This window comes from Primulina eburnea, chromosome 16 (assembly GCF_022965805.1).
Source record: "Primulina eburnea isolate SZY01 chromosome 16, ASM2296580v1, whole genome shotgun sequence".
In the NCBI taxonomy this organism is placed as follows: Eukaryota; Viridiplantae; Streptophyta; class Magnoliopsida; order Lamiales; family Gesneriaceae; genus Primulina; species Primulina eburnea.
In genome coordinates this window covers 4,427,607-4,445,879 of record NC_133116.1, presented here as the reverse complement: position 1 = coordinate 4,445,879, position 18,273 = coordinate 4,427,607, and the positions used below count along the sequence as shown (strand labels likewise).

At 36.5% G+C, this 18,273-nt stretch overlaps 2 protein-coding genes and 1 pseudogene across 2 annotated transcripts; 1 reads left to right on the top strand and 2 right to left on the bottom strand.

Annotated features, from left to right (window-relative positions):
- The first annotated feature begins 164 nt into the window (after positions 1-164).
- LOC140816369 (leucine-rich repeat extensin-like protein 7) lies at positions 165-3,339 on the top strand. Its single transcript, XM_073175590.1, has one exon. It carries the CDS (start codon positions 525-527, stop codon positions 2,091-2,093), a length of 1,569 nt encoding a protein of 522 aa, XP_073031691.1. The 5' UTR covers positions 165-524; the 3' UTR covers positions 2,094-3,339.
- On the bottom strand, positions 3,266-9,829 carry LOC140817320 (uncharacterized; annotated as a pseudogene).
- Positions 9,830-11,209: 1,380 nt separating this feature from the next.
- Positions 11,210-14,904, bottom strand: LOC140816820 (syntaxin-32-like). The gene is made up of 5 exons (XM_073176291.1): positions 14,401-14,904; positions 13,271-13,521; positions 12,992-13,167; positions 12,557-12,757; positions 11,210-11,573 (listed from the first exon to the last, which is right to left on the bottom strand). The coding sequence occupies exons 1-5, from the start codon at positions 14,630-14,632 to the stop codon at positions 11,414-11,416; spliced, it is 1,020 nt and encodes a 339-aa protein (XP_073032392.1). The 5' UTR covers positions 14,633-14,904; the 3' UTR covers positions 11,210-11,413.
- Positions 14,905-18,273: the final 3,369 nt, after the last annotated feature.

Sequence of the window (18,273 nt, the reverse complement as noted above, 5' to 3'; positions counted from 1 at the left end):
CGAGTGATTCTCCATTTGGACATTTTTTTACCTGAGATTTATTTGTTGACAGAAATGCATACTATGTCGAAATTAATATTTTTTTGACAAAATAAAGGCATTTCTGTCCACACAAAAAAAAATATTTTTCACTTGAGAAATAAACTAATAATTGTACACAAAATTTGCTATATAAGTTTTCTGAAGATTTTTGGGTAATTTACAGGAGAATAAAAATCAAATAGATATAATACACACTATCTTTAGAAAAGTTCAATTCTACGCCTTTACCCCCTAATATAGCCATATTTCACTATGAAAACGCGAAAATAGCTAATCTAAACAAACTGCCTACTGCAAAACATAACTATCCAGAGGTAAATTTCATGCTACATTTGTGCTGTCTACTAACTGCAAAACCGTGTCACTTCTTCACTGAAAATCTTGTATCAAACACTCGGCTACTCCACCTCGAAATTCTAAGCTCAAAATCCCATAAGCCTAAACACAAAAAAGGAAAAAAAGTTCCAGTCATGACAAATTGAATGAAAAAAGATCGAAAACTGGTCATGAAGAACAAGATTCTCCATGTCCATGCTTCCTTGTATGTCGTATTTTGCCTTCAGCTAAATGTCTCCACAACACATCACCTAAATGTCTCACCTGATCGTCGTGCGAGTTTTGATGACCACGATCATTTTCACAACCATAGACGGCTCTTGTCCTACAACGGGGACCCTCTAGCTATCCAGCCATGGCTACAGTTTGAGAACTCAAGAATGAAGAATGCTTATATAGCACTGCAATCTTGGAAAGAATCCATGATATCTGATCCAAAGAACGTAACTGCTAATTGGGTTGGATCTGATGTGTGTAACTACACCGGTGTGTTCTGTTGGCCAGCACCTGATGACCCTTTTCAACAAACAGTTTCTGGTATCGATATTACCAACGGTGACATTGCAGGGCACCTCTCCCATGAACTCGGACTGCTTTATGATATTGCCTTGTTTCATGTCAATTCAAACCGTTTTTGTGGTACCATTCCACAGAGTTTCTTGAATTTGAAGCTACTTTTTGAGATAGATCTCAGTAACAACCGCTTCTCGGGTAAGTTTCCCGACCTTATTCTCCAGTTGCCGACCCTGAAATATCTTGACATTCGGTACAATGAATTTGAAGGCGAGCTCCCAGGTAAACTATTCGAGAAAGAATTTGATGCCATTCTTGTAAATAACAATAAATTTTTTTCATCACTACCTAATAATATTGGTAACTCCCCCGTCTCTGTCCTCGTAATGGCCAACAATAAGCTTGAGGGATGTGTACCAGTGAGTTTAGGCCGGATGGCAAGAACTCTGCAAGAACTTATTCTTAGGAACACCGGCCTTTCCTCATGTTTTCCATGCGAGATTGGAAAGCTGAAGAACTTGACTGTGCTAGATTTGAGCAGAAACCGAATAATGGGGCCGTTGCCTGAAAGGATAGGAGATATGACGAGCCTGGAGCAACTGAATGTGGCGCATAACATGATGTCGGGGACAATTTCTACCAGGATATGTTCACTCCCAAATTTAGAAACTTTTTCATTCAATCACAACTTTTTCTCGGCTGAGGCACCAGCTTGCTTGAAATCAACTAAATTTGATGACAGAAAGAATTGTTTAAGTGGAAGGCCAATGCAAAGATCAGAGGTCGAGTGTAAGAAGTTCTTGTCTCAGAGGCTCAACTGTAGCAGTTTCAACTGTGCTACCTCTCCACCACCAGCTCCATCATCTCCACAACCAATTTATTCTCCACCACCGCCCGTTTCTCCTCCACGGTTACCTTGCCCACCACCACAGCCCTTATTTTCTCCACCTCCTCTCTTATTTCCTCCACCTCCACCTCCATCACCCCCTAACCATCTGCCACCGCCACCAGGTTGTGTAACACCATCTCCGCCACCACCGACCACGATTAAGGTTTCACCTAGCCAGCCTCCACTGATGTGTCCATGTTTAACACCTCCTCCTCAGTCCTTTCTTGCAAAATCATTCTTTAATTCACCTCCATTCTCAACCTCACCACAAATTCCACATGTTGAAGAGATTGCTCCACCACCAAGTCAGTAATTGTCGTCCGATCGACCATGAAATACTCACTTCTTTCACTCTCAACTGCAAATCAAGCCAATCATGTAAGGTTAGTTTTTAGAAGATTGAATTGCTTGATCTCAGGATGCTGCCAACAAGGAATATCAAATCAAAGCTAAAAGGATGAGCCAAAGCAGGTAAAAGAAACAAGTACTCTGGTTTGTGATGAAAGTATACCGATTTGTGTACGAGAATGCCCTGCACTGACAATGATTTTATTGCTTACAGTGAAAAAAAGGATCATATTCAGATTAATACCTTCTTTCAAATACTCTGCAGTTCCTCATGCACACACAGTAGCATTTAATAATCCAAAAGTTCAGTGGCTCAAAAATCCAGACCCACCAACTCTAACAAAATTCTATCACTATGTTCCCAAGACAAAATTTCATTCCATTTCTTATTTTCTATGCAAATATTTTTTTACAACCTCCGCCAATCACAATTATATTCTCAATTTTAAAATAACTATTAAAAACTATTACATTCTATACGCAACAGAAAATTTCTTCTTAAAAAAATTAAATGACAAGAGAGAAACCAAAAGATAAACCATGATAGAAAATATATTATCCAATAAATTTCTCCATTTGCACACGTGCTCTGCAAATGTTTGTGAGTAAAAAAATTATAGAGTGATTAGAATCTCATCTGGCACTCCACGTAAAAGACAAGCTGTTTGAGTCTGAGCTCTTCTTAGACTTATGATCTAATATTGATGCTCTCGTTGATGGTAGGTGTGATCAGTGATGATAGGGGTAACCACTGAATCAACGGATTAAGGTATATATATGGAATATTACCAGGTGGGTGAAGGCCATAGTTGGTGTTGGCTTGTAGAATATTGCTTGGTGACTGAGGGTATAATAGGTGTCGGCTTCTCAAAGTGTGTTATACTCACATCAGCTCTACAACCAAATATGAAGCTCCATAACATTGTTCGTGTTCCTGGCTTTTAATGGATTGAATGCCTATTCTAGAAACATTACACCAGTAACATAAAAATCATTATATTTCAGTTCATCAGCTCCAATCTAACTCTGGGTTGTCATGGTCCATCTCTAAAGAATGAAAAAACAAAAAGAATCAAATTATAATTACAATGATTTTCTAAAACTTTAATTTCATCCCAAATTGAACTAACTTACTGGTTAAGCATCGGCTTTCTGAAAAACTTCCCTGTAACGAGCTAAGTAGAGAGCTTGTAATATTAAAACAAAAACAACGTTAGCCGACAAAAAGAACCGAGTCAACTACATTTTATAGAAAAGTAGTACCTTTGCTTCATGACCCTTCATTAATCCCCTCGAATCTTGAAAAGATCAAACCTCTATACTGTATCTCCAATAAAATTCAAGAATTTTTCTTGAACGATAAAGCACAAAACTTCAGTGAAGATGAGCTTTTTCTTTATAATCTGGAGAAATAAAACAAACCCACATAAAGAAAAAATTACATTATGTGTACTTAATGCAAAGGGAATCAGATGTCAATGCAAACGATTGAAAATTCTCGAATCGTAAGAGGGAAATATATATTAACATAAACTCTTCGTTTTCGGATTTCAGCTCAAAAAACAATATAAAAAGTCTTATATCAAAGAGTATTTCTGTAAAGCAACGAGATTATGAAAATACATAAAATATATATATATATATATATATATATATATATATATATATATATATATATATATAATTTTATCGTGAAGCATTACCCATTACATTTTTTTTTTGAAAAATTGAAAATAAAGAAGATTAACTTAAAAATTATAATTAAAAACTACCAAACTTTAGAAAACATGATTTTATTCTGATATTTAAAAACCAAATATAATTTAAATCATTAAAATATTTATAATGAAAAAATTTAATGGGATTTATTTAGAATAATACTTATTACGCACACACAACGAATGTGTTCCGATTACTAGTTAATGTTATTATTTGATACAGTTCTATTTTTTACTATTTAAAAAAATATATATTAATTTTCACTATTAATTTAATTTAACACATTATAATACTAATAATTTATTTCCTAACCTCCAAACACATTAAAAACTATTGCATATATATAGTAATATGTATAAAAATAGTTTTAAAATTTTGGTTTCTCATATGAACTGAGCGACCGTTTTAAACCGTCGCTATATTTTAGCGACGGTTCACCCATCGCTAAATGCCAAAATTTTTCTTAAAAATTAAATTAGTTTTTTTAAAAAACCATCCAATATATTTCTCATATTTACAGACAAATGACAATGTCAATTAATCGTGATCATATCTTGATTCCAAAATTTTTAATTAATTCAACGGCTTGCATCTTTGCAGCGTGCAATATGCGTTGCGGAAAGAAAGTTTCCGCGCTGCGCAAAACCACAAAAAGTCGAAAAATTGAAATTTTAATTTAAAAATTAAATTATTTTTTAAAAAAACTCCTCCGATATATTTATCATATTTACAGACAAATTACAATGTCAATTAATCGTGAACATAACTTGATTCCAAAATTTTCAATTAATTCAACGACTTACATCTTTGCAGCGTGCAATGTGTGCTGCGGAAGGAAATATGCGCGCTGCCAAAAATTAAAAAAAAATCAAATTTTAATTTAAAAATTAAATTATTTTTTTAAAAAAAATCCCTCAGATAACAAATGACAATGTCATTTTTTTAATTAATTGAAAATTTGGAATCAAGTTATGTTCGATTAATTGAAAATTTTGGAATCAAGGTTTGTTCACAATTAATTGACATTGTCATTTGTTTATAAATATAAGAAATATATTGGAGGGGTTTTTTAAAAAAATTAATAATTTAATTTTTAAATTAAAATTCCATTTTTTCGACTTTATGTGGTTTTTCGCTACGCGAAAATTCTCTTTCTGCAGCTCACATTGTACGCTGCAAAGATGCAAGCCGTTCGATTAATTGAAAATTTTGGAATCAAGGTATCTTCACGATTAATTGACATTGTCATTTGTCTGTAAATATGAGAAATATAACGGAGGGTTTTTTTAAAAAAAAAATAATTTCATTTTTTTGATTTTATGAAATTTTTGACATTTAGCGACGGTTTGAGTCCAATCACGGACAAAAGTAGCGACGGTTTCGCGACGGTATTAGAACCGTCGCTGATGCCAATGTAGCGACGGTGTTTATATACATTCCGTCGCTAAAAGTTCCGTCACACCATCGTCCGTGCTTCGTAAGCGCGGACGCTGCTCCACGTGAGCAGCGTCCGCGCTTACAAATAGCGGATTACATTACTTTTGAAAACCTTTTTTTTAAAAAAATTAATTTTGAAATTAATTTTAAAAATTAAATTAATCTTAAAAAAACCCTTCTTTTTCTTAGACAACACCTTCTTTAAACGCTCTTGCACATCAACAGCAGATGCCTCTTCCACCAGTGGTACAGCTCCGGCAGTTTCCTCTTGTTGTGGCCTATCAGGAACTTCTGAGCATTTAGGCAGATCTTGGAGTTTCTCGTCTTTTGGAACCTTATCCTTCTTTTTCTTTTTCTTTGAAGTTTTGGACTCTGAAAGGGCAGGACCCTTTGCCTCTGCATCTCCACTCAGGCTCAGCTCTTCCCCTTTCATCTGTTTGTTAATATCTAAAGGAAAGATTCAAGAAAACAGGCTTTCAGTTTGCGCATGATTGTCATCTTTTAAAATTATTTACTGATTCACTGTTCCATGAATAACCATGTCAAGGTTCTATGGGCATGAACCAATGAGCAGAACAAAAGCATGCACTGTTGATAAAACATCTCTAGATAGGTATCACTGGTACACAGAAGAAGATCAACTCAGATAATAAATTATGAAAAAGAATAACACCACCAAAAAGCAATCACCATTATGTCGCATGAAACAACAGGTGAAAATGATTGTATCTCCATAATGAACAGCTTCCTGACAAAAAATTAAATACCAGATGATTCCTCTTCAGCTTTCTCTTTTGTGTTAAACTCCAAAATCGGCCAAAATTGCGTCAAGTTCAGCTGGTTCCTTTTTTCTTCTCTCCTTCTTGGAGAGCTGTCTTTCTGTCTCTTTAGGCACTGAAGGAACTTCAACGGGCTTTTGCATTAGTGGCTCTGGTTGGTCTTGCACCTCTTCTTGATGATCATGATCATCTTCTATGTCATCATCGCCCTCATCAAGAAGTTCATCTTCACTTTCGCTTTCCTTCGATTTGGATGGAGAACCACGGCAAGTTATAAGTACAATCAATAGGCTAAAATGGAATTCAGGATTGAATTATCTTATAACTATGATGAAGCCGTAGAGAATGCATCTCCTGCACAGAAGTGTTACTTTTTTCTGAGGGTTTTTTTAAAAAATAATTTAATTTTAAAAAAAATTTCAATAAAAAATTTTAAAAAAAAAATTTGCAAAACTACTGCAATCCGCGTTTGGTAAGCGCGGACGGTGCTCACGTAGAGCAGCGTCCGCGCTTACCAAGCGCGGACTTTGCTCCACGTCGGAGCGTCCGCGCGACGGAATATTTTAGCGACGGTTTGCGAACTGTCGCTGATTTAATATGAGCGATGGTTTGTGAACCGGATAGAGGACTTCTCGAGTTTCAAAGGGCCTCTTTTATTGTAAATTTTAATTGTTAGTTCTATTTTTATATATACGAAATATAAATATGATTAATAGTTTGTCAACCAATTGCCTGCATTATTTTTGGACAAAAATTTGTGAGACGGTCTCACGGGTTTTATTTTGTGAGACGGATATCTTATTTAGGTCATCAATGAAAAAATATTATTTTTTATGTTAAGAGTATTACTTTTTATTGTGAATATATGTATGGTTGACCGTCTCACAGATAAAGATTCGTGAGACCGTATCATAAGAGACTTATTCTTATTTTTTAAGGAATTGCATTGGGCTTTGAGATTGAATGAGTCTAGAGGTCATTTAATTTCACAATATCGTTTCTTTCTACTTTATTTTTTAAATGCAATATAAGTGATATTATTTGAAAAACGTAAACTAAAAATATTCTAGTAAATAGTATTTTGGTGAAATATAAAATGCCAAAACGGTGCAGAAATCCATGGTTTTTTGATGAATTTTTTCTGGTAAAATGTATAGTATTTTCTTGATGAATTTTTTGTATTTTCTTTGCCAAAACGGTGTAAAAATTCACAGTTTTTTTGGTGAAATATAAAATGCCAAAACGGTGTAAAAATATTCTAGTAAAATGTATAATATTTTCTTGATGAATTTTTTGCTGTTTTTTTTCTCTGTCTTCACTACAACAAAAATGGCTTTTCCGCTAACATTCGCGACGGTATTTAAACCGTCGCTAATTCCATTTGCTAAAATTAGCGACGGATTTTTAATCTTCGCTGATTCAATTATAGCGACGGTTCTTTGAACCATCGTTGATTCAATTTTAGCGACGGTTTTGATATATATTCCGTCGGAGCAGGAACGCTCCTACGTGGAGCAAAGTCCGCGCTTGGTAAGCGCGGACACTGCTCCACGTGAGCACCGTCCGCGTTTACCAAATGCGGATTACATTAGTTTTGAAAAATAAAATTATTTTTGAATTTTTTTAAAAAATTAAATTATTTTTAAAAAAGCCCTCTGTCTGAACCAAAAAGAGTACTAAATTCAAGACATGGCTGATATTCTCCATACACAGATCCAATTATAAAAACTAGCTCGCGTTGGCAACATGCCACTGAAATATCAAGACAAATAAGTCCTCCATTAGGGACATAAAGTGATTAACATAGATAGACTTAAGCACTGGAAGTCAATCCAGAGATCAAAACCGCACCAGAGGGTATTCATGTAACCGATGGACAAAGGAAAAACAGTTTTCATACAAATATATTATCATTCTTATCCAGGCAGAGAGTCCAGATGGCTTAAACTTCAATACCATGGAATAAGAACAAAGTTATTCAGAAGAGAAAATTATAATGAATGAAACGATTTTTCAGGAATTGCCTTGTGTCTCAGTATTTTTACTTGGGATATTAAACTGCATCAATTACGATCTTCTCTGCTATCATCAGTTCATCAGTCATCACTGTCTCATCAAATAACAACCCCATGCCTATACCATGAAAGATACACGTCGTGCACTAATGCTGCTGAATCATGTGCACGCACAAGTTCACATGAATTCAGATATAACCCACATATGATGAAGATATATCTCTGCAATATGGCTTCAGCTGTAACCTGTAAACAAGGAAAGGAACTCATGAATGGGCGCCGGAGGGGTGTCCGGCGTGGCCACTCCAATGCTTAAGTCAGCAGGTGAAGATGATAACCATTGTAGCTTAGATAAAAGTAAAGGCTACTGGTGTAAATATGTGTTTAACATATATGTTGGTGAATGAATCACTCCAGAACTAAAGAAGAAGAGGAAGCAAAAGTCCCTCAAATGAATTACATACCTGCTATTTATATGAGAAAAGGTAGTAGGTACCTTGTTTCAAGCGCCACCTACTAAATATGTTCGGTCGGCTATCCATGCTTATAGCTTTGATGTTGACTTCCTGTCACGCGACCCTACTCTTCCATCATGTCATATCAATAGGATTTTGTCAGGTGCGCTTATCGAGACAATATTTTATCTTCTGAACCACTCGAGTGCATCACTGTTACCGAGGTGCCCGGGTAGAATGCCTCTCGGGAGATTTATACAAGAGCCCGGGCCTATAACTGTCCGGAGAGTAGAGCATCAGCTTGCACATGTCCGGCTCCAGAAGAATCCATCTGCAGACTCACTCAGATTTGGGAATCCATTTGATATTCCGGGTCATCCATGACCCGAGCTCTTACGGGGTATCGCCAGAAATAAAAAGTCAAATTGCTGCAACAGTCTTAATTCAATCTTCCAATAGATAACTAGATAATCTTAGATGCATAATGATCACACACAAAACAAGTACCCAATAATAAAATCAATTATTTCCGTTCATTATACCTGCAGAGGATCAAGTGTTTCGGACTCTTTAGCTTTATTGAAACCAGAACCGCCCCAGATTGCCTGGGGCGGAGCAGTGGTGGCATAGTAATCATCATCATCTTCATCTTCCACGTCAGCCCATGATTTCACAGTCAAAGGTGCGGGAGCCCAAAATACCTGCGGCTTCTCGTCAGCAACTTCTTTAAATTTTGATTTGTTAGCGCCATTAGATGATACCTTCTCTTTGTCAGACTTCTTATTCCTCCTAAGGTTCTCCAGCGCCGCAAACCCATTGGTGTTGTTTCCGATTAATGATCCGTCATCCCTCCTGTTCCCACCTCCAACCATTTTCTCAAGCACGCAAAAATGCAATGAAACACACAAATCTCAAGTTCAGAGAAGTAACCAATGAATTCACTGTATTCTTGCTCATCAATATGCAATCAGTTACCAAACGCTTCTCGCACAAAACAGTAAACAAATCAGAAACTCAATCCAAACCTTAAATCAAACCACTCAAATGACCAATATCGAAATTCAGAAGAAATTTAAATACCATAACCCCATATTTCCGACATGTCGCCGGATTATGCGAATCACAATAGTACAAAAATCAGAATTTTGGACAAAAAGTTGATGTCTGATTTTAGATGAGATATATGTATCTATTGTATAAGATAGAACAAAGATTTTAGTAGCGAGGACTTGGGAGAGTGTGGAGATTCGGATGAAATTGGCTGTGGTGGAGATAAGGGAAGCTGGGGATTTTATACCTGTCGTTCGTTTGCAATTTGCCCACTGTATAATGGTTTATTTGCATTTTGGCCCCAGAATGCTGCAATTTATTAAATACTAGGGATAAAACAAAATGCTGATAATATTAATATACTGTTGGTTACATTAGTTTTTTAGTATATATAGTGTAAGAAATTATGGCACATATAGAATGAAAATTCAAAAAGAAAATAAAAAAAGGCGTGTCAATAATGGCGACGGTTATCGCACACATTTTTTGACAAATTTTGCGTACGCACTCTCAACTTTAGAAAATTGAGATGCGTAAACAATTTTTCTTTTGAATCTCGTGACCTCGCATTAACTCATTGATGGTATGAGACGCCTATATATACAAGCGTTTGAGGTCCCTAAACATACAATCTCATACAGAATAATACATCATCTATAGAGAGATTGTAGTGTTTAGAAGACTTCAATCGGAGGAAAATCAGAATATTTAAAGATGATTCAATGGCCGGAGGTAACACTTGATTCGCTTCCGCATATTATTTATCATGTCTATATATATATATGTAAAAACATGATTTTTGAGAAAAATTCGGACGTATAGTTATTTCAAATCTTCATGTATATTCCTTCTAACTTGGGGAGCTTTTATTTGTGTGTTGCCTTGATTTCATTCGCAACAGCAGAGTGGACGAAAACGACGGGCTACTTGGCACCTACCATCCTCGAGTTATGTTAAAATCAATGTAAATGCGACAGTGGTGGTTGACTCTATGGACTTCTTCAGATTTCGTTGCATTCCTGCACGCATTTCGGTTCACGAAGGTATCTTGCTTGGCAGCAAGAGAATTCCATAGGTATCGAAACAGATGCGTTATCGGTGGTCGATGCCAGTCAGCAGTCTTCTCCTTCGGCTTTGGAAGCATCACTTGTTCCAGATATTCGAGCAGCTTGTTATAATCACCACGGAGTTTCTGTTCAACATTGGTTTAGAACAGCCAACCAAGGGCACATCTTTTGGTCTGTACGGATTGCACTTTTGTACATGCACTCCCTCCCTTTTTTTTCTTCACTGTTGTACTAAAGGACTTTCTGTAAGTTTCGATGAAATCTTAAAAAAGAAAAAATTGATCCGAAAACATTTACATCCCATGCACCATCTCATGTCAAAACCAAAAAATATCCATAATAAGGATTTTTAAAATTATTCTTGATTCTTGAACTTTAGATTCCTTGAGATTTCATTCCCTAAGGAAATCTTTAACATTTTCTACTTCAATTCGCCGGACGTGGGATAAAATAAATTAATATTTGAGACACATCAACTAGAGTAATCATGTTCGGGCAAATGATTTATATCACCACATTGGCTATGCATACTAGAAGACAGAACTGGAACACATCACCGTTATGAAATTTCTCTACAAATCAACATATCACATGAAAGTACACTTGAATCTCAAGAATAATTACAATCAACATATACAAAATATGAAAATTTTAAAACAGATTTATCAAGTCTAGAATACATGTATTATCTTCCTACAAAACATGCCTTGATACAGAAATAGATCTATCGATGTAATGTCGTCTCACGTCCTGACAGTGAGTATCACGCGACAAAAAATAGGAATATCATGAGAAAGAAAATCAATACAAAGAATATCTTGATCATCAGCCACCTATTTGATGAGATGCTATTGAGATACTTCAGCAGAGCTCCTTGAGCTCCCTCCACGTTGGCCACAGTATCATCCATGTTTTCGTCAATCCTACAAAAAACAACATTTTTTTTCAGAATTCAAAGATATGGTTAGAAGAAAGATCGAAGAATATAATTAGGAATTAAATTTCAAGGTATTAAAATCTTAAGATACATTTATAATTTTGTTGTGATTTGGTCATATGAACATTTCGTAAGGTTCGTGGCACTGCCTCTTTTGGGCCTGCCATCGCATCGCTCGTGGTAACCCATGTTGCCAGGACTACCATCATGGGCTACCATGAAGGATGTGATTACAGCCCAAAAGAGGTAGTGTCATAGGCCTTACACCCTTTTTGGGCCGGCAATCGCACACTTCATGGTAGCTCATGGACACTTACTAGCTCAATTGGTATCAAGCCTATATAATCCAAGTACTTAGCCTAGAGGTCTTGGGATGGAGACACAAACTCCACTGCCAAGGAAGGAGAGATCTATGAGAAAGAGTTCATGAGCTACCATGAGGGATGTGATTGTAGGCGCAAAAGAAGTAATGATCGTGGACCTTACAATAAAATGCGCATTTTATTATAAGACCCATGTCACTACCTCTTTTGGACCTGCAATCACATCCATCATCGTAGCTCATGGGCTCTTACTCAGAGAACTCTCCTCTCTTGGCAATATAGTTTGTGTCTCTCCAAATCTCGAACCCAAGACCTCCAGGCTAGTACTTGGATATGGTATCCAAATACTTAGCCTGGAGCTCTTGTTCGAGACTAGGAACGAACTCCACTGTCAGGATTAGAGAGTTTTGTGAGTAAGAGCGCCTTGAACTACAATGATCGCATGTTCAAAAAAGGTACTTTCTTGGGCCTCGCATTTCATATCATACTTGGTATGTTTTCGCTTATATAATGAAGTCAATTTAGCATCGAACAATGATACCGTCTAAGATGATTGATATGAACAGACATAGAAGACCAACAAAGTCCTGACGGTGTGTAAGTAGGAAGTTGCGAGTATGTGACAATCAAAAGGGCATATATATACCTGATAGCAATCTCTCCTTGCTGAGAAACCAAAGTAGCCAACTGATTGAAGATATTGCCAAGCTCGTGGATGGTAGATTCCACATTTTGAAGAGCCTCAGCTCTACTCTGCATGTAGCTGTCTTGTAATGGAACCATCTGCTGTTGCTGCTGATTTTGTTGCTGCTGCAGTAGTGGCCGAGTGTCCCCATCCACTTGATTTCTGTTACAAACAAAAACTACATAAACAAGCCCAGACTCTCAATGGTTTCTGTTTACATCTGGAAATTCAGATAATTCTTCTTCATTTAATAAGTATATGACAAACATATTTAACCACAATCCACGTTTAAGTCCTTTATCAAATGCAAGTCACATGATTGTCAAGTAAACATGACCTAGTTTTAGAAGTAAAAGGACAAAAAGACATTCAAGGGGAATAAATTGGGAATCATACTTGGGGAACAATTGAGATGAAGATTGTGACCCATTAGCCCATGGAAGAGGAGGGTTAGCTGAGGTATTGGCAGCAGGGTTCGTGACCAAAGGACGTTGGCGAGCAAAAGGGTTTGTGGGGTTCTTGGAAGCAGAAGAAGAAAACAACTGTCTTCTGTTTTCATGAACCTTCAAGTTCTGTAAATACACCAGAAGAGGAAATACAGTCGATATTCACCAAGAAAGAAAACAGACTAGTATATTGATTAACAAAACAAATAAGAAGCAATTCTCAGATCACCTCTGTACGCATGGTCAAAACATCCTTGAACTCCTTTGTGGTGCTCATTAAACGATTTTTCAAATCATCAACAACTGTGGTAGAATGGGTTGTGGTGTCACTGGATATATTCCCACTTGCATTGCGTGAATTACTAAGAAGCTGGAGGTCCACTACAGCAGAATTAAGTGATGTTATGTCTTGCTTAATAACAGCAGTTATCTCCTGGATCTCCATTGAGGGATCGTCAAAAACTGAGGTTCTCTTTGCCACTACAGTGAGAAAGTATAAGATTGCCAATTTACTCAAGCAGGTTTATACACGCAATGTAAATTATAATCACAATCAGAAAATATCGAGATTCAAGCGTAAGGACAAATAAAGGTTACTCTTCAGGAAAATCAAAAACAAAAAATATTCAAAGGTGTTCTGTATCATTTTTTCAGCTCGGTTAAGTTTTGAAAACTCAAGGACCAGATCATTTGGGCATTTGAATCGAATCAAAGCAGAAGATACTATTATCCGATTGCATGGAACCGGATTATTCATAAGTTAAATTATTTGTTAAACCAGGATCATCGAAACAAAATGTACAACTTTGCATTATTTATAAGATGCGTCACTTGGAAATAATGCATAGATAAAGAAACACAAAAATTCAGTCCCCATTCACTGATTTAAGATATGGACGACCACAGCCAAAGCACGACACACGGCCACCTACAGATGATGTATGTCAACGCATTTCTACTACCTTAAAGTTTAACCGGGGATAAACTGTCACTTTATCATTAAAACATCGACAATCAATGCAACTGTCGAATATAGTTAAATATGTACAGAGCACAGCAGCATGGCTGGCCTGAAATGGGAAAAAATTTCAAATTCCTCGCTGCCTGACATAATTATGAAAAAATGTATGTTTTGACTCCCTGATTACAGAAAAGCTGCCCATACTAATTCGCTTATCTTCCCTTGAAGTGATTCAATCCTAAGCAGCTTGAAGAGCTTAGTGCAGACACGGGTAACAAAAACAAGTATGAGTTTGAACAATAATAAATCTATCGAAAAATCAATGTCGCATATGTTTAAAGAAGCATATCAATCAACATAAAAAAAACATTTTTCAGAAAAATTATTCAGTCATTCACATTTTGCCAGCTTCGATAGCTTCTGTGAGGTCTGATGGATTCCTAACCCAATTTTCGATGCTCTGCGATTGAATTCCGATTGCGTAGCCGTAGCAGACAGCTGTTCCTCGGTCTTCGACCCACTGCTGCTCGGCCCATTCGGTGACGCGAATGACTTCTTTACCCTCTCCGCTATCCCCAAAAACTCCTGCGTCCGATCCCTAATCGACGCATTCCCACTCTTCAACGGCATTTCCACAATTAAAACGGATAAAAAAATCAATACCGTGATAGCATAAAACGTCTAATAAACAAAGAATCGCCCTCGAATTTCAAGAAAACCAGGGATCGGGGGATGTAGTTCAGGAAAATTTGCAGGACTTTAAACTCTCCGCTACTTTTGAATGGAAGAACTAGGGAATCTCAGATCTAAGACAGTAAAATGCAATTCAAGGTAGAAAAGCGCATTGAAGTATACATGCGTGAGTTAGGTTTTGCCAAGTATTTAAACAGATTCCATTTTTCCTTTCTTAAATTGATTGTTGATAATGCAGACCAATTTTGTAAAACATGTTTGAAATCATTCGTTAAATTTAAGGATATTTGGCTTGTAAGCCCTGGAGCTCGAGAATTTTATCGAGTCGATCTCGAACTTAAAGATATTCTGCCCGTAAGCTAATGAGCATGTTCTCGAGCTCGAGTTCCGCTCGTTTTTTGGGCCATGAATTTTTGTCTCAAGTTGCTATTTTAGTTAAATTCAAGATACTGAAATGTTATAAAACGATAATTATCTTAAATTATTATATCTTAGTTGGTTTTTTGGCTAAAAAATATTGACGAGCTCGAAAATGTCTCCGTTTAACGAGGCGAACTCGATTCATGCTCATTAAAACCGAGCGCGATCTTGGTAATTTTCAAACGAGTCAAGCTCCAGCCTAATGATAAAACTCGAATCGACCTCCAGCTGAGCTCGAGCCTATGTATCCTAAACAAACCGAGTTCAAATATGATAATGTTCGAATATGATAATGTTCTGTTCAACTCATTTACATCTGTACTTTTAGGGCCCGTTTGGTATCATGGATTAGCCCATGATAAGTTAACAATCTTGGGCTAATCCAATGTTTGGTTGGTTTTTTATCAAATATATGGGCCCGTGACAATAGGAAAAAGCCCGCACTGTAGCTACAATTTGTTGGACAAATAATACTGATAATTTAGGTGTGATAACTTATCCCACTCTTAATACCTCCTACTTTTCCAATTTTACCCTTCTCCTAAATTCAAACTCACCACCACTTACCGCCACGACTGCCGCCGGCCGACCATTACCGACGGTTTATAAAAATCCGTCGCAAATAGCGACGGTTGTCTCAAAAACCGTCGCTAAGAGCGACAGTTTTTCAGAAACTGTCGCCGATCTAACAAGATCGACGACGGTTTCTCAAAAACCGTCGCTATTAGCGACGGTTGTTGATCAACCGTCGCCGATTTTCCGGCAATCGTTTCAGGCCCTCTCACCCGTCGACCTTTTCCGGCAGACCATTTCCCACTGTTGCCGTCGCGAATGGGAAGGGCAAATTCGTCTTTTCATCAAAAAATTCAAAATTATCCTACACTTAAAAATCTTACCAAACATAATATTATTTTACACCATATATTACAATCCTATCACAATCATTTTCTTTATCATTTACGTACTAATCATTAGTTTACTATATCCTTCCAACCAAACGTAACCTTAGTATAGTGTGAAAGTATCACTCTTGTGCTATGAACTGGTTATCACATATACTAAATAAGTCTTTCCAAGAAATCCCTCTTAAATAAATATTTATAAAAAAAATCTCAATAAAATTCTTAATTCTGATTTCACTCTTTACATGTTAGCTAGGGGTGAGCAAAATATTTGTCAAACCGAGAAAACCGAAAAAACCGAAAAAATTTAGAAATTCGGTTCGGTTTAATCGGCTTAATCGGGTTATTCGGTTTAGAAATTCGGTTTAATCGATTTATTCGGTTCGGTTTTCTTGGGAAAAAAATCGGTTAGACCGATAAAACCGAATATATATACATATATATATATATAAATATATAATATATGTTGGGCCTCAAATTTGGATATGATGCATTTTTATTTCTACCGGGCTTTTTACATGATGGAAAGTTGGAAACCCAATTCTATTGAAATAAACCCAACTATTGGCTTCGTTTTCTTAATTGATCAAACTTAGGCTAGGTGAATTGATTATCTCTGTATATTTGAATCATGTATTAAATTCAGTTGTAGTTTTGTGTAAATATGTTTAAAAAGTTTATTTAATAAAAAAATCGGTTATTTCGGTCGAAAACCGAAATAACCGAATTTTTATCGGTTCGGTTTCCTCGGTTTTCTTTTCAAAATTCGGTCGGTTCGGTTTTCCAAAAAAAAAATCGGTCGGTTCGGTTTTCGAAAAGTTCGGTTCGGTCGGTTCGGTTCTGGCCGATTGCACACCCCTAATTATTGTTAGCCAAAACAACCGACATAAAAAAAAAAAAATCACAACTTTCACTAAAAAAAGAATACAGACTTCACTGTAAGGAACAAACAATCACAATTTTTCCTCATTTTCAACCCACAGGCCAACCTTTCAATTCAGCTCACTTAAATCGTTCGAGGGAATGAATAAACCTTATATACTCCATCCAACCTAAGTGAGAGTAGAAGTAACATCAGAAACACGCAGACTAATCATGTGAAATTATTGATCCTTGTTCATCTCAAGAATGACCAAGTAGATCTCCGACACAATCACACTCTGAACAAGTACATGTACATTTGTATAATTTAATATCTAGCTATTTCCCCTGTAATCTACAGAATTTGTCCCTCCTTTTTGTTTTTCCTCTTTCTGGAGAATCCTAGGTTTGTTAAAAGAGTTGATTAATTGTTGTTTATTAATATGTCTTTCTTTATGCATGATTTCAAGAATCCGTTTTTTGTTTCTGCAGCTGGGAATTTGCTAGATTTTTGCTTTGCGACTGCTGATTGATTATAAGGGTTTCACTTCGTCTTTGCTCATTCTTTTTGTTCAACTTCTGAATTTTTGGTGTATACAACTGGATTTTTGGGTTTTTATGGATCCCCGATTTCATTATTACATATGAATTTGTATCTTGCTTGGTTCTCTTTAATTTTTTTTATCTGAAAACCCTTTTTAAATTATCGGTTTTCTTGATTGTTTTTTCAATTATCATCAAATCTGAGGTAAGGAAAAAAAAAACCGTTACGTGGAAGCAAATCCTTTGCAAAATACATTGGAAATCACAGAAACAGGATCGGGATTGTTCGAGAACTCCGTGTGGGGGCCCTAAAATATCATTAACCAGGTCGGGTTCTCCCCTGGTCAATGCTGCCAAACGGGCATCAGCTGCAGTCTTTCCAGCAAGTCTTATCGTGGGTATTGAGCCACTGCTCCCTTTCAAAGATGTCCCGAGCTCAGTAAAGATGAATCATTTCATCAGTAAGTTGAGCTTGTGCTGTGTAGTGTTTGATTTTACTGACCCTGCAAAAAACATCCAAGAAAAGGAGCTCAAACAAGTCACATTGCTCGAGCTTCTCGATTTCGTATTGCAGAATCCTCCTACATTCTCAGAACCCGTGATTTTGGCTTCTTTTAAGATATGTTCCATTAATTTATTCCCTGTTTTTCCTCCTAGCTACCGGTCGAGTCACGCTACTTCCGGTGAAAATGATAGTTGTGGTGAACCAAAATTTGATCCCTCGTGGTCACACTTGCAATTAGTCTATGATTTCTTGCTCAAGTTTCTGGCTTCGGCTTCTGCTTCTGCTTCTGCTTCTTTGGAATCCGAATAAATATATAGATTGTTGTTTTATTTCACGACTTGTTTGAT

Coding starts and splice junctions, on each gene's coding strand:
- LOC140816369 (XM_073175590.1), top strand. CDS start 525: ATGAAAAAAGATCGAAAACTGGTCATGAAGAACAAGATTCTCCATGTC.
- LOC140816820 (XM_073176291.1), bottom strand. CDS start 14,632: ATGCCGTTGAAGAGTGGGAATGCGTCGATTAGGGATCGGACGCAGGAG. Junction 13,522..14,400: donor GCTATCGAAGCTGGCAAAAT/GTGAATGACTGA, acceptor TTCTCACTGTAG/TGGCAAAGAGAACCTCAGTT. Junction 13,168..13,270: donor TTTTGACCATGCGTACAGAG/GTGATCTGAGAA, acceptor GTGTATTTACAG/AACTTGAAGGTTCATGAAAA.